Below are 15,507 nucleotides of genomic sequence, written 5' to 3'. Positions count from 1 at the left end.
ATAACAGTGTTCATAAGCAGCTCATTTTGGAGGTATTGACCCTTGTTGAACTTTTGCACACTTGTTGCAAGATGTTCATTTTCACTTTTTAGTTTCTTGACCTCATTTTTAAGCCTTTGATTATCCACTTCCAACTCATTGTTGAAATCATTGTTCTCAATAGCAACCTTTCCTCTAGTAGTTGCATCAGTCAAGTAATTCTTCAATTTTTGGTTGTCTAAAGTCAGGACTTCAACTTTTTCAGTCAATTCAACATGTAGACTAGTTTGCTCTTCTTGACTCAAATCATCACATGAGGTTGCTACATCAAACTTAACAACAGGGTTAATAGCCTCATGTGTTTTGCAAGATAAAAGTTCATTTTCAACAAGAAGATTGTCATGATCAAATTTAATTTGAGTATAGTCTTCCTTGATCTTTACTAGTCTATTTTGCAACTCCCTATTAGCTTCATTTAATTTGTCATATTTTTCCTTAGCATCTTTTAGGGAGTTTGTGAGCTCATTTATAGTTGATGACATAGTTTTATTCTCTTCTTTTATTTCATCACTAGCCTTTATAACTATGTCATATTTGGCATTTAAAGATTCATTTTCATTTTTCAACCTATCACATTTAGCTTTTGACTTTCTAATGATTTGAGTATATTCTTTAAGCAAGTTAGCTAACTCATCATATGAAGGTGAAGCAAATTCCTCATCACTATCACTATCACTATCATCAGCAATATTAATATCATTTTGTACCTTCCGTTCACCCCTGGCCATGAGGCATAGGTGAGAAGTTGATGATGGCGATGGTGGTGGTGAAGAGAAGTCCCCGGCGATGGCGGTAACTTTTTCATCATTCTCTTCTTCACTTGAAGATGACCCACTTGATGATTCGATGTCGGTGAGCCAGTCGCCAACAATATATGCCTTTCCATTCTTCTTCTTGTGGAACCTCTTTTGCTTCCCATCCTTCCTCTTGAAGAATTTCTTTTCCTTCTTTTCATCATCGCTGTCATCTTCGTTCTTGCCCTTGAACTTATTCTTCTTGGGCTTATTGCATTGATGAGCAAGATGACCGAGCTCACCACAGTTGTAGCAGTCCATCTCAGAAATGGGCTTTCTTTTGTTGGAAAAGAATTTCTTTTTTCTTGAATCAAATTTGATGCCTTCTCTATTTAGCTTCTTCAACATCTTGGTGGTCTTCCTTACCATCAAGGCAATGTTTGCATCAAGGTCATCATCACTTGAGGATTCTTCCTCAACTTGTATTTTTGCTTTTCCTTTTCTTTCATGATTTGCTTTGAGAGCCAAATCCTTTCTTTTGGAAGATGATTCTTCTTTGTCGTTGATGTGCATGTACATTTCATGGGCATTGCTCTTTCCCAAAATCTGTGTAGGTGTGGTAACTGAAAGATCCATTTGATGTAGCACAGTGACAATGTGTCCATATTTGTCTATTGGGAGGACACTGAGAATCTTCCTCACAACATCCGGCTGTGAGATTTGAGTAAGCCCCAATCCATTAACTTCCTCTACAAGAATATTGAGACGTGAGTACATAGCATTTGCATTTTCATTAGTAAGCATTTCAAAAGAATTTAACTTTCGCATGGCTATGTGATATCTCTCCTCACGCTCACTTCTAGTTCCTTCGTGTAGAGCACAAATGTCCATCCACAAATCATGAGCATTTTTATGATTTCTTACTCTATTGAACACATCTTTGCAAAGGCCTCTAAAAAGGGTGTTTTTGGCCTTAGCATTCCATTTCTCATAATTGAACTCATCACCTACAAGATTTGTGCGATCTCTAGGTTCGGGGAATCCTTGTGTGGCGGCTTTATAGACACCAATGTCTATAGCCTCTAAGTATGCTTCCATACGAATTTTCCAATAAGGAAAATCGTCACCATCAAAAACGGGAGGAGGTCCATCCCCACCGGACATCGTAACCCTAGCGGTTAAGCTAATCTATGAGCAACAAGGCTCTGATACCAATTGAAAGGATCACGATGCCCAAGAGGGGGGTGAATTGGGCTTCTCTAAAAATCAACACTAATTAAAACCTAAGCAAGAGCTAAGCAAGAGCCCAACTTCACCCCAACAACTAGCACTAAGAATAAAATACTAGAAATGCAACAATGCTAAGACAATACTTCAAATACTTGCTAAACAAATACACAATGTAAAGTGCTTGAATTAAGTGCGGAATGTAAAGCAAGGTTTAGAAGACTCCTCCAATTTTTCCCGAGGTATCGAAGAGTCGGCACTCTCCACTAGTCCTCGTTGGAGCACCCGCACAAGGGTATCGCTCCCCCTTAGTCCTCACAAGAACCAAGTGCTCACTACGAGATGATCCTTTGCCACTCCGGCGCGGTGGATCCCTCGAGACCGCTTACAAACTTGAGTCGGGTCACCAACAAGATCTTCACGGTAATCACCGAGCTCCCAATGCCACCAAGCCGTCTAGGTGATGCCGATCACCAAGAGTAACAAGCCGTAGACTTTAGCTTAACCAAGAGAAGCCTAATGCAAGTGGTGTGTGCTCTAGGTGGCTCTCGCTAGCGCTAATGAGGAACAAACGCGGATTAAGATTCTCTAATCTCCTCACTAGGCTTTTGGTGCTTGCAATGCTCTAGCAATGTGCTGGAATAAATGTGGAGTGCAAGACATTGAATATGGTGGGTGGAAGGGGTATAAATAGCCCTCACCCACCAACTAGTCGTTACAGGCAACTTTCTGCGCACTGGCGCACCGGACAGTCCGGTGCGCCAACGGTGCGCCAACGGTTGTTTCCAACGGCTAATTCTGACAGCTAGCCGTTGGACTCATGGCACACCGGACAGTAAACAGTCACTGTCCGGTGCATACCGGACAGTCCGGTGCGATGTCCGGTGCGCCACTAAAATTCAACTCTAAAACAGTTGCTCTCGGGTTTCTGCGAAGGGAATGCCTCTTCCTACCCTAACTCTTGATTTTCAGCTGATTTTCAAATCGGTTTTCGTTCTAACTTGTGAGTGAGTTCTAGAGTGACACCTAGCACTGTATATGAGTGTGATTGTGCACCAACACTACACTAGAACTCTCTTGGTCAAACTACTCATCGACAACCCCTCTTTATAGTACGGCTAAAAGAGAATAAAAGACCTAACTAAACCGCGAGTGTCCACATCTCCTTGACACTCGGACTCCGTAGACCTTCACCTTTTGTTTCGTCGTTTTAGTCGTCGCTTCGAGTTCTTATCTCCGGGATTGTTTTCACCGTCGTAGTACTTCTACCTGTCATGCGACCTAACTTACCATTTGTCTCTGCAAAACACACGTTAGTCACATATAATATTACGTTGTCATTAATCACTAAAACCAACCAGGGGCCTAGATGCTTTCACATAGTTGCTTTGCTAAATTCTAATGGACAGTGGCTGTAGCTAAAACATTATTATCTTGATAAAAGACTACTGCATTACCACTTCTATGAGAACAATGAGATTATCTAGAAAGTTCGGTTCAAATTATAGAGTATAGCATCATAGTTGCATTTCAGGCTTTAACAGGCGTTGCTTCAGAAATTGTTCAGTAAGGAACATTTGACTCATAAATCATCAGGAATATACTGGAGCTCATCAATCATCTTTTTAAAATAGTTGACTCACCAATTTTTCTTGCTAATTTTGCAGATCAGCAGGAGATGTTTGAGAGGGAAATTGGTCGTCTTAGAATATTGTTCTAGTAGCATGTACCGCAACAACAGACTCCTACCCATAGCCGTAGTAATAGCAGAGACCTGGATTCACAATTTGCAAACATGTCTCTAAAACACAACGATCCCAGTTTAGGGCTTGACGCTGTCTCTGGCCTTTGCATTTAAGGTTCATTTGTTCCAGCTTTTGGATCCCTAAGCTTCACATAATATGTTGTCCCTTTATGCCACTCTTTGTGGTTGTTAGTAGCATCATGAGAGGAGGAGCGGTGAACGGGGGATCTCATCCCATGGTGAATAAAGCTGGAAAGGTTAATAACTGTGGATCTGATTCTTATTTCTTTCAGAATGTGCACCTGATTGTCATTCTTAGCTTGTCCATTGTTGATGCTTGATCAGTCAGAGGTGTTTCTGCTTGCAGATTGATGACTTCCATGGATCCTTGTTTCAGTTTGAAGTTAGAACACTAAGGTTCTAACCATGTGGCCCTTGTATTAGTTTGGCACATGAATGGAATGTGAACTGGTTCTCTTTAGGTTATGCCACATCCTGGAAAACCATTGTGTCAAGAGTATCAGGCCATGCCCAATAAGATGGTGTCATGGTGAGGTCGAAGGGCTGATGCAGCTCAGTTTCGTTTTATTTGTGATGTGCAGAGCAAGATATTGGATATTTTGTGTTCTCACATTTATTTGAGCACTGTATTTTTATCGCATTATGATGACAGGTGCAAGTTTATTTTAACTTCCAAGTCTCTGCTTGTGTTCAACAAGTCGTTGTAGGTTCTATGAGATTAACGGCAACTTAAAAATGATTAAGGTGCTAACATGTCTTTTAATTGGTAAAAAAGTTAAAATTACGCACAAATGAGATTCGGACTATGGTGGTGGTTGGCTCTAGACTTATATTTGCACCCACCTATACAAATCAATAGAACACATGTGTCTTTGTACTTTATACTCTTTACTCAAGCATAAAAATAAACTATAGCAACATACGGACACTTTACTATGTTCTTTAAATGGTAAAAAGGTTAAAATTACGCACAAATGAGATTCGAACTATGATGTTTGTTGGCTTACATTCACACCCAACTAAGCAAACAATAGAACACACGTGTCTTTATATTTTATACTCTATACTCAAACATAAATGTAATCCGTAGCAACATACGAGTACTTAATTTATTATTATTGTAAAGATTTGAAATATGTTTAAACAAATATCCATTTAAACAAAGCCTATCTATGTGATATATATATACTAGGTATATGCATGTGCGTTGCTACAGAATCAATATGATAAAACACATATTTTTGACATATCAATGTATTTTAGCATATTAATTCCGTAGTAACGCACGGACATATACTAGTTTAGGCTAGTTTCCTAGATCCCAATTATATCTCGCTTCTTTCTAAAAAATTATGTTGTGCAACTGTCCAAATCGGTCTTTGTTCCCCCATACCTCTGATGTCAATCTGCAATTTATATCCCCTTTTGACTTGCTATAACACCTCCTTTGTCCTCCTACTCTGTATAATTCCCGTTCTTAACATTCTTATTGTGTCCCTTTACCAAAGAGCTCCCTTTGTTGCTGAACAGATCCCCTGCACCTGAAAATGGGTTGACGAGGTTCATGTCAAAGTCTACTCTGAGATCGGTAATTCGAAGCTTTTTTTTGCCACCTCATGATCTGTGAGTGATACACGACACAGCAAACCTAATTAATTGGGATTGAGCACTGCTAACCACTAGCGGTGAGTATTATGTAAGCAAGCTCACACACAGCGGTCACAGAAGTCACGACAAGTACACACACTGTCCGGCCGGGCCGGACTGATACAGTACAGCTCAGAAGCACCAGAAAGTTGGCGCCGGCGCCGGCCGCGCCTTCTTGGCCGGCGGCGGCTGCGGGAGCTCCGGCACCGCGAACACGTCGCTGTCGCTGTTCCAAGTCCTCTCCGTCACGCACCCCTGCGTCGGGACGACCACAACGGAGGCCGGGGCCTTGTCGAAGCCCAGCGCTGCGCCGCCGACGCGCTTGCCTGGCCGGCCGCTGGCCACCACGTCGAAGAGGTCGGCATCCACGGACGGCACCTGATCGTGGCCGTCGCTGTAGCCGGTCTTCTGCTTCCGAGAACCACCGAGAGACCGATCCGTTAGCGCGATCCGGCTGTGGACATAGAATAGAAACAGAATAGAGCACGGCGAGGACGGACGGACGGGCACGTACAGATGGCGCTGAGAACGACGAGTCGTCCAAGAGAAGATCGTCGACGCGCCAGCCCGGGCAGATGTTGGTGAGGTAGTCGGAGATGCTGCTGCCGCCGCCGGACTCAAGAGACGAGGCCTTGGCCGCGCAGGCGGCGGGGACAGCGTCGGGCTCGGCGACGTCGTCGTCGTCGTCGTCAGGGGAGGGGGGCGCCTGGTCGACGAGCGCGGCGGAGAGCTTGGCCCCGACGAGGAGGAAGCGGGTGTGCTTGGCGGTGAGGTCGTTGGCGCTGTGGATGGGGTCGTCGCAGTCGGGGCACAGGATGGCGCGGTCCTCCACGCAGAACACGAGGCCCCTCCGCTCCTGCAGAACGCAACCATGTCAGCAGACAGCAGCAGCTCCGAATCAGATCCCCTCCGGCTGATCGAAGCACCGGACACCGTCACCTTGCAGACGTCGCAGAGCGGCGCGGCGGCGGCGGCGGCGGAGTCGTCGCCGCAGGGCTGGACGAGCGGGATGCGGCGGCGCTTGTCGGCGCGGTGGACGCGGCGGTCGCAGGCGGAGCAGAGCGCGGCCTCGTCAGTGCAGAAGAGCACGGCGGCCGGCGCGCCGCCGCAGACGTCGCAGAGCACCTGCATGGCGAGCCTATCGGAGACCAGCGCTCAGTCGCTCAGGAGGAGAATATGGTAGGCACTAAGCTCGCTCTCAAGCTACAGCGTCAAAGGTTGAAAAGGGGGCTGGAGAGGAACAGAGAAGAGGACATGGTGGGATGGGTGCGGCGAGAGGAAGAGGCAATAATGTAACAGAGCATGGGGGTGGTGGGATTAAATTATCCGCCATGACGGGGAGAGGCGAGATCTTGTTTGGGGAAGACGGGAAGAAATGAGGCTAAAGTTCGCCACCTGGTTTTGTGCTTCTTCGGGTTTATTAACTCGCGGATTAGACTATCTCAGCCTCTATATCTCACTTGTTATTTTTAATTTCACTATATAAACTGTGCATTTTGCATATCCTTATACATGATCTCCTGTAGCTGGAGATGGCTTTACTGCTAGCTCTCAGCCTATAGCTCAAAATTAGCTTTGTGTAATTGATTATTGTCTTCTTACTTCATAGATGTAGTATTGATCTATGTATGATGTACAATTTTGACTAAATTATATAGTGTTAGGGCATGTTTGCATCTAGAAGTTAAAGCAAAAATGACTAAAATTTAGTCACTTGGAAACTAAAAATATAAACAGAATGAGTTAAAAGTGACTAAGATAATATTTTTATTTACTATTTTATTTATTTTTAACTCTTTCTGTTTAGATCTTTATTGACTAAATTTTAGCCATTTTTGTTTTAGCTTCTAGATCCAAACATACCTTTAATCCATTTTGGCATCCGATAAAGTAACGCGATTCCCAACATAAATATAATGAGCCACTTACAGAGTCTTAGCATTCACTCAAGAAAATGCTAGAGGCTAAACCTTCTACGGTTGCACAATTGGAGGCTTGGATCCTCTTCCCTGACACTATCCAAAATTTTAGATCTTCTGTTTTTCGTGTTTTGTTACCTCTATTCACGGTTTAGACTATCCACGATATCCTCTTCATATTTCAAACTCCACTATGTAAATATTACTGTAAACATTACTGCAAAACAGTGTTTTGCACGACTATTTCTGGAGTTGGCCTTAGGGCTAGCTCTACCAGCTTCTAGCAAGATCGGTCCTACACATAACATGCGCAGCGAGTCCTCGACGGGAGCTAAAGTCCATATCTGACAGGAACAACAATCAAAAATCAAACGAGTGGGCAGAACTGATAACGGCCAGATGGCAGAGCCCAAATTGCTGGCTCCAACACAGGACGAGGCTAACACAGTTCAGGATCCCCCACAGTAACAGTGGCTTCAGCAGCTCTGGAGACCAGGCACGCTTCAGCACAGGTAAAGAATCATTTCGGATGCATTTCTTCCACGGGCAATCTATTTTTACAAGTTTGAGCAACATCTCCCTACTACCAAGTGTCCCCCTCCCCTGAGCACGTTTTGTCCCCTTTAAAAACTAGGAACAGAATTAGAACCTATTCTCTTCTTGCGGGTTTCCACGGACGGGCGACGAATATGGGTAAAACCAAAGAACGTATTTGCTTTGCTGCCTTCACATCACGATGCGGAGGACGGCGAGGCCGACGGCTGAGATCGAAACAATGGTACCTATGCAGTACTTGATGACATCGTACTTTGCTGCCTCCAACTGGGCCTTCAGTGAGTGGATTTCCTGCATATGGCCGGCAAAACATTTTGGTTGGTCTCTGATGTAAACGATGACACGGAAAGCATGGGCATGCGGCCTTAGTTTACTACCACTCACCTTGTCAAGCTTTGTGGTAAGCTCAGTGGTTTCCTCATTCTGCTTGGCAAGCTCATCACGTATGCGCCTGGAGCATGGTTTCAATCAGGTGCCATAATCACACACATGACAGTTTTAGCTCAAAAAGGCATGATACTAAAGAAAACATCTACCGCTGTCCAGTTATTCAGAACTATAACACACTAGTGTAAAAGTGTAATCCATCAGAAGAGACTAAAGAATCCTCAATGGCTTGTTCGGTTAGGGGTGGATTGAAGGGTTGTAGAGGATGGCATTTAATCCCCTCAAATCCCCCTCAATCCACCTCAAACCGAACAAGCCCTAAGAAGGCTTAAGGGAGACTGGAGATGTCCTAAAAAAGTGAGTTTTCCTTACATTAAATCAAGGTGCAAAACATCACTAGAAACTATAGCGCACATGTCAACACGTCATTGTGTGTTCATGATCTAAACATCGTACACTGCTGAGTGCTGACCAACAGATGATTGCATATAAAGAGAACTAGGAGCATCTCAACCAAAGGCATATGACAAAACCACCATATTGATTTTTTGAAAACATTAGAATTATAGATTGGCCCACACACCTTAAAACTTGAACATGAATGCCTTTTCATATGAAAGGTGAGCAATGATAACTAAATAAGCAGTCCAAGTCAGATACCTGAGACCCAGAATTGTAGCCAAGATCACTATAACTTTCTCTATAAGAGCAAGTTAATCATTCTTTGTTGTGTTTGTTCCATACACAAATCTATAGAAAGTATTGATTCTTATGTTTTACTGATCAGTGCAAAGCTGGTAGCCAGATAATGGGAAAAGAAATGGACAGTGTAGAGAGGCATATCTAAATAGAGACAAATGATCTTACCCTCTTTCAAGATTCAGATCCAATCGCTGTCCTGCGGTGACCTTGTCGATCTCATACCTGTTTCACACAATGAACAATTAGACTGAGTATGTTCATTCAGATTCCTGACATAACCAGCTCTTGAACTTAACACTGACTTCAGTTCACTCCTCATCTTATCAATATCTCCGCGAAGTTTCTCAGTCTCCCGCTGTAGTAAAGAGAAATGGTTTTCCTACAGAAAGGAAATGACCTTTTTAAGAGGTTGACCAACAGTTTTGAATACTGAAAATGTAAAGAGAAAAGCAGCAAGATGAGGACATGTGAACTGCAATCCATGCAAACACAATGCGAATAGGCAAGAACTATTTTTAGGTTAGTGGTTTCAATTATCAAATCGAAATCTGCAGTTATGTAGCACTAGGTTCAGCTAAAACATCGCAGAGCACACAACAACAACAACAATGCCTTTTATCCCAACTCCCAAACTGGGATCACAATGAGAAAAATCCAGCACCATGCATACAAATCAGAGTATTAGATATGTAATTCCTGACTCTTAAATCCTAGACAGAATTCTGGAATCCCACTCTCTGAAAGAGAGTTATTTCTCTCGAAAAATGCATCAGATTGTTCCTCCAAACTAGATAATGGATAGAACATCCCAGGTAAAATGACAATTAGTAGTTCCATATGATTGCAGATGAGCAGAAAAAAATGATCCGCATATACATCTAACGTTAGGTGATCACAAACCCTAAAAAGTATAAATATATCTCAGAAATAATGCATGGTAAGATGAACGAAACATTAGATAATAAGTCCAGACACTGAGCACAATCAGCAAAACATCTTGAAGTTCAGAGCACACCATAAAATATTAAAATATCAGCTACTCAATTGGACAGGGAGTAGGGATAAACTTAACACAACATTAATGTTTCTCAAGACTAATTTCCAAAAACATTATTAAAAAACAGTAGACCAGGATTTGTAATTCCTGTGGCTAAAATTTGAAGACTCTAATGTGTTCCGATCACTAGGCATCTGTTATACTTGGCATTCAAGCTATCTGGAAGTACCAATAAATATTTTATTGGATAAGAATAGAATGTATGATAACAGAATTCTCTTCTGCATAGCAAAGTCAAAGTATGGAGTGCATAATGACATGGTACGGAACTCTAAAAATGCGGGTGCTAGCTTCTGGGACTCTGGGAGCGCCTCTGGAACCAACAGGCCACAAGTTTGAAACTAATTGTTGAGAATAAGTGGTATGATGCATACATAAAAACAACCTTAACTAATTCAGATGTCCATGTCCGTGTTATAGTACAAATAGTGGTTTTTGAAAAGGAAGATTATTCTATTCTCCCCAACTTTACTGCTGGCATGCCAAGGGTATATGAGATAAGACACCTCTCCAAAGGCTCAGATAGGTATCGTTCATCCCTTACCATGGATACTACACTAACATTTCACATGGATGTAAACTGATTTGAGAAATGGCCCTGTAACCAATACAAGGCAAGCAGTACATCTTTTAAGCCTGAACTAATGTAACTTGATGACTTGAGATTAACTTCTACAAGGCAAGCTCAGACCACTGATGTTAACTCCAAAATAAAAGGCCAAATGTTAAGACATGTGAGCAAATTTACCAATCTCACTGCAATTAAGATGGTAAAAATGGCCAAGACATATCACCCACCATAATCTGATACCCCCAAAGGCACAGATAAATGGTGACTCAACCCACAATCCCCATCTGCGCACATCTATTCCACAAACAAATAGCCCCATCAATGTTAACGAGCAGCAGCTCTAAATCAGGTTGTACAAACTTTCATCCAACAAACCCTGTACTGCTGAAATGAACAAATCTAAAACAATCCAGAGAGGAAGAAATGCTGAGTGACTTCACCCCAAAAGGCCTATAAAATACACAGACCAATTTGAAGCCAGCAACAATTTATGTGGATCATGTACAAGATCCCAGATTAAGCCCCATGAAAATCCAGGGACAACTAATCCTCACGACCTAACATTTTAGTTTCAAACAGTACCTGCGAGCTCTGCACTTGGGACTTGAACTTGGAGATATTGGACTCCTGCAGCATCTCACTCTGCAAACAGAGTACCAAGACCACCAAATGAGAAAGACAACCGAGCAATCCGTCCACAGGACCCAAGCAAACCTCTATGAAACAACCATCCACGCAATGCCAAAGGCGAGGCGCTTGCCTTCTGCATCTCGGCCTTGGAGACGAAGGACTCGGAGATGCTCTCGAGGCTGTCGTTGAGGACCTCCGTGATGGCGGAGGTGATCGCCTCCGCCTGCTTGGTGGGCACGCCCTGCGACTCCAGCTTCCTGACCTGCGAGCGACACGACCATCCCGGCCCGCGTCAGCAGCTCGCCGGAGCATTCCGCCGAACACCTCTCGGGCGGAAGCCGAAACTGAGCGAGAGTACGGTAAGGAGAGACCCCGGAGGCTTGACTTACCAGGGCGAGGGTGTCTACGAGGAAGGCGCGGCGGCCGTTGGTCTTGACGAGCTGCGAGATGGAGCGGGGGCAGGGCGCGGCCGCCCACCGCTGCGGCCACTGCTGGTGCCCGTGCAGGAGCGCCGCGCGCCTGCAAGCTACGGCAGCGGCCATGGCCTCCTCCTCCTCCTCCTCCTCCCCCTCCCACGCGATGCGGCGGCGGACGGCGGAGGGGTCGGGGGCGCGAGCCGGTGGGGAGCGGTCCGGGGCCCGGCTATATGGGTGGGTGGAGGGCGATTCGGGCGGCTCGGCTTCGTTCCCGGGAGAGGCGGGATCGGAGGCGGAGGTGGCGGTGGCGCTAATTCGGGAAAGCGGAGAGGGGCGACGCTGCCTATATGCGGAGGCGCGGAGGCGACTTGGGGAGGAAGAAGACGCGAAGCAAGAAGGGGGGGGGGGGGGGGGGGCGAAGAGGGACGGTTTTCTTTTGTCTTTTATTTTTTGGAAAAAAAAAACAAAATCGACAAAACATAGTAGCCGCTCCGCCTCCCGCTCTCTAGGCTCACCATCATTTCCTCTGGTGTTTCACTGTCTTTTCAGTTTTGAACGAGCGTGATGAAACATCCATTCCTTCCCCTAATTGGCAGAGCCTTTCGAGCTCTCCAATTTTACAGAGTACTCATGCTTGCTTCCTTATCTTGTGGACAAAGAATCGACCGACTCTGAAGCATAGCCGCAGTTCTCAAAACAATCCCGCTCCAAGCAAGTTGGGTGGCCGGCGTGGAGACGACGACACCCACCGAACCCACCGCGGCGGCCTGGTCCACGCTGGGAAGCGGATCCGGCCCGACCATTCCAATCTGGCAGCCAATCACAGGGACCACCCACCGCCAGCAGACGCGCACGCAGACGCGGGTTGGGTTCAACTTCACGCCGATCGATTCGCTGGATAGACTGATCGTGTTTGGATTGCCTTGTATTCTTTTCTTTTCTTTTTGACCCATTTTCGTAAAGTTGAAATTTTATGTTAGGGGGCATTGCGCGCTTGTCTCTGGACGCATACATATGTTAATCGCATTTTATTCTAGAAAAGTCAACTTTGCACGTTTGTCAGCCGAGATTTCGAAATAAAGTCTCGTGTTAGCAATGGGAAGGGAGGAGCAGTCGAGCAGAGAAGATGCGTGGAGAAGGGGCGAGAGAGCAGAGAAGAAGGGAGATGGCACCGAGAGCCCGGCGGCGTCTCGGTAGTATTCTTCGTATTGTCTTTTATATAGAGCTATTGGATCAAAAACGGCCCACAGCCAGACGACTTCCACTACTTGGCCCACATCGGTCTAGTAACTTTAGTATTTAGACGACTGACTTGCGTGCCGTGTGGCTTGTTCCTGCTGTCTGCTGCCTTCAGCTTGTCGTTCTCGTCAGCATTGCTGACATCCGCCTCCCCTTCAAAGTCTGTTTGTCCCCAAGCAGGTGCATTTAGGAATCGTTCCTTGAGAGCCATCACATCTTCCCAGTTGGTCAATGCTGCGTCGAGGCCGGACCAAACGAGCTTCGCCTGCGCAACCATATTGCTGCCACGCTGAACCAGGCGTCGTTGCAGGATATGAAGAGGGACCTGCAATGGATTAGTACCAGATGGTAGAGATGAAATCGACTGATGATTGGTTCCAGTAGCTGCCTTGAGTTGGGACACATGAAATACAGGATGGATGGAAGAAGTGTCCGATAATTTGAGCTTGTAAGCGACTGGACTGATCTGCTCGACTATCTAAAAGGGTCCGAAGAATTTGAATGAAAGTTTGTGGTTGGCTCTGGTGGCTACAGATGTTTGCACATAAGGTTGCAGCTTCAGAAAGACCCAATTGTGAACAACAAAAACGCGCTCAGATCGCTTCTTGTCGGCCTGCTTCTTCATTCGATCTTGGTGCCGAGTGAGATGTTGTTGAATAAGTTTCTGCATGAGTTCCCTCTCTTGCAGCCATGTTTTCAGGTCTGGAACCGAGATAGCTCGCTGATCAGTAATACCAAAGTGGCGAGGCATGTGGCCATACAGCACCTCAAATGGGGATTTGTCCAATCCAGTGTGAGTATAGGTGTTGTACCAGAATTCGGCCACCGAAATCCACTGAGACCATTGTCTTGGACAAGCATGGACAAAACACCGAAGGAAAGTCTCTAAACATTGGTTAACCCTCTCCGTTTGCCCATCGGAATGGGGGCGATATGCTGAAGACATGCTGAGTTTTTAGTATCTGAAAGTAAAACAGTTGTTGCCAAAATGAGCTTGTAAATATCCGGTCTCTGTCAGAAATAATAATAGCAGACAGTCCATGTAGTTTGTAAATGTGATCCAAAAATAGCTTCGCCACTTTTGAAGCTGTGAAAGGGTGTGCCAAAGGAAGAAAGTGAGCATACTTGGACCATTTATCTACCACCACCATAATGCAACTAAAGTTAGCAGAAGTAGGAAGTGTTGAATAATTAGACAAATTCTAGATTAAATTCCGAATATAAATCATGACCAAATCAGAAGAACTGAAATAAAAAGCCAAATCAGATGATGCGTACTGATTAGACATACCGATAGATGACGCGCGCCGGAATCAGCAGGGTCGACGACGTCGAAGCAGCGAAGTCAGCAGAGTCGACGAGGTCAGAAGATCACGAGTAGTCGCGTGAAGACGCTTCCCAAAAACCTTATTCGCCCTCTCCCGGTGCAGGATCTAGAAGACGAAGGGTTCCGGAGACCTGCTCTCCTGATCGCAGATGCACGTCTGCGGCCGCGACCCCCGATCTTATCCGCCCACGAAAATCTCACGTTCAGTTGAGATTTTATAGCGATCGGTTAGGATAAGCGTAACAGCCAAGAAACCAAAAAATCAAACGGCAAATGGTAGCCGCGCCCCCGTAAGGCGAGGAGCCGGATTTCGGCGGACCATTCACGCGCATGTCGTGCGCCTGCGCCCTTCGCCCCGCCCCGCCCCAGCCCGGCTAGGCCAGGTGAGGCGAGCGAGCGTGCGCGCGCGTGTGGCCCTCCACACTCTCTCCTCTCATCCATGACTTGGTGAGTGAGTGTGGCTTCCATATTTAAGCTAGCTCTACTCCACTAGAACTAGCAATATGGTGCTATTGGTTCCACCTATTCCCTAGTCATCCACTTATATGGGCTTTTGTGATTTTCCTGGAATTTATTTGAATTTCTCAATTGGGCCTAGCCCATAAATCCTAACAATCCCCCACCAGATCTCAAATGCCCATCTGCAGTTTTCGCCACTGTTCACTACTGTTTAATATACTAGTTTTTCAGCAGAGACTGTTAAGTTGAACTTCCGCCTAGAACTCCAAGCTACACCAACCCACAACTTGGACAATGGACTATGCCTTGAATTGCAAGTTTTGCGTGAATGGGTTTCACTTGAAGTCATGACCAGTACTTGGCTACCAGTAGTCCCCTTCTCGGGTGGAGCATATACGTCGTACTCCAAGGTCTCTTCATGAGTTTACTAGAGATCACCCAAATCTCATAGACTGCGACGTTAGACAGTCTAACTCATATAGGTGTGTTCTTTCAAGAATGTTCTGCAGGACAACATCTTCGCTAATACAAGCCAACAGAACACATTAAGGCACAGAGCCAACCTGCCTTACAGCATTTGAGAGTATTGCATCTTTACTTAGAGAGGGTCAAAGGTTACTCTCCTCAGATCACCAATGGCTTGTTCTTCCCAGGACCTAATTCACGGGATCTCCGATCACATAGACTAGGTTTCCACCATGGAAACTTTATTCGGGTCTCATACCCATCTCTCTCGATGCGATTTCTATCACATTACGTGGTAGTCCCTTGGTAAAAGGATCTGCTAGATTTTTATCTGTTGAAATATAAGTCACACTTATAACTCCGGAGTT

The 15,507-nt window shown here is 45.2% G+C and overlaps 2 protein-coding genes across 3 annotated transcripts; both read right to left on the bottom strand.

Moving 5' to 3' along the window:
- Positions 1–5,347: 5,347 nt before the first annotated feature.
- LOC100284380 (uncharacterized) lies at positions 5,348–6,767 on the bottom strand. Of its 2 annotated transcripts, NM_001157275.3 has the most exons (3): positions 6,352–6,767; positions 5,927–6,268; positions 5,348–5,820 (listed from the first exon to the last, which is right to left on the bottom strand). In NM_001157275.3, exons 1-3 carry the CDS (start codon positions 6,541–6,543, stop codon positions 5,545–5,547), a joined length of 810 nt encoding a protein of 269 aa, NP_001150747.2. In that variant the 5' UTR covers positions 6,544–6,767; the 3' UTR covers positions 5,348–5,544. The 2 variants fall into 2 exon arrangements, with proteins under 2 accessions (NP_001150747.2, NP_001399783.1); NM_001412854.1 differs by having other exon boundaries at positions 5,927–6,767.
- Positions 6,768–7,543: 776 nt separating this feature from the next.
- LOC100285948 (uncharacterized) lies at positions 7,544–12,019 on the bottom strand. Its single transcript, NM_001158837.2, has 7 exons — positions 11,623–12,019; positions 11,364–11,495; positions 11,186–11,245; positions 9,278–9,354; positions 9,141–9,197; positions 8,271–8,337; positions 7,544–8,177 (listed from the first exon to the last, which is right to left on the bottom strand). The coding sequence occupies exons 1-7, from the start codon at positions 11,773–11,775 to the stop codon at positions 8,058–8,060; spliced, it is 666 nt and encodes a 221-aa protein (NP_001152309.2). The 5' UTR covers positions 11,776–12,019; the 3' UTR covers positions 7,544–8,057.
- Between the last annotated feature and the right edge of the window lie 3,488 nt (positions 12,020–15,507).

Source organism: Zea mays, chromosome 6 (genome assembly GCF_902167145.1).
Source record: "Zea mays cultivar B73 chromosome 6, Zm-B73-REFERENCE-NAM-5.0, whole genome shotgun sequence".
NCBI lineage: Eukaryota > Viridiplantae > Streptophyta > Magnoliopsida > Poales > Poaceae > Zea > Zea mays.
The sequence above is the reverse complement of the archived record's forward strand: the minus strand, read 5'-3'. Positions and strand labels throughout refer to the sequence as shown.

What these genes read in the sequence shown, in the direction of transcription:
- LOC100284380 (NM_001157275.3), bottom strand. Translation starts at nt 6,543, where the DNA reads ATGCAGGTGCTCTGCGACGTCTGCGGCGGCGCGCCGGCCGCCGTGCTC. An exon ending in CGCTCTGCGACGTCTGCAAG is followed by an intron (nt 6,269 to 6,351) that starts GTGACGGTGTCC and finishes TGCGTTCTGCAG; the next exon opens with GAGCGGAGGGGCCTCGTGTT. An exon ending in CGTCGTTCTCAGCGCCATCT is followed by an intron (nt 5,821 to 5,926) that starts GTACGTGCCCGT and finishes TCTCGGAAGCAG; the next exon opens with AAGACCGGCTACAGCGACGG.
- LOC100285948 (NM_001158837.2), bottom strand. Translation starts at nt 11,775, where the DNA reads ATGGCCGCTGCCGTAGCTTGCAGGCGCGCGGCGCTCCTGCACGGGCAC. An exon ending in CCCAAGTGCAGAGCTCGCAG is followed by an intron (nt 9,355 to 11,185) that starts GTACTGTTTGAA and finishes TCCTTTCTGTAG; the next exon opens with GAAAACCATTTCTCTTTACT. An exon ending in GATCTGAATCTTGAAAGAGG is followed by an intron (nt 8,338 to 9,140) that starts GTAAGATCATTT and finishes ACCATGCTCCAG; the next exon opens with GCGCATACGTGATGAGCTTG.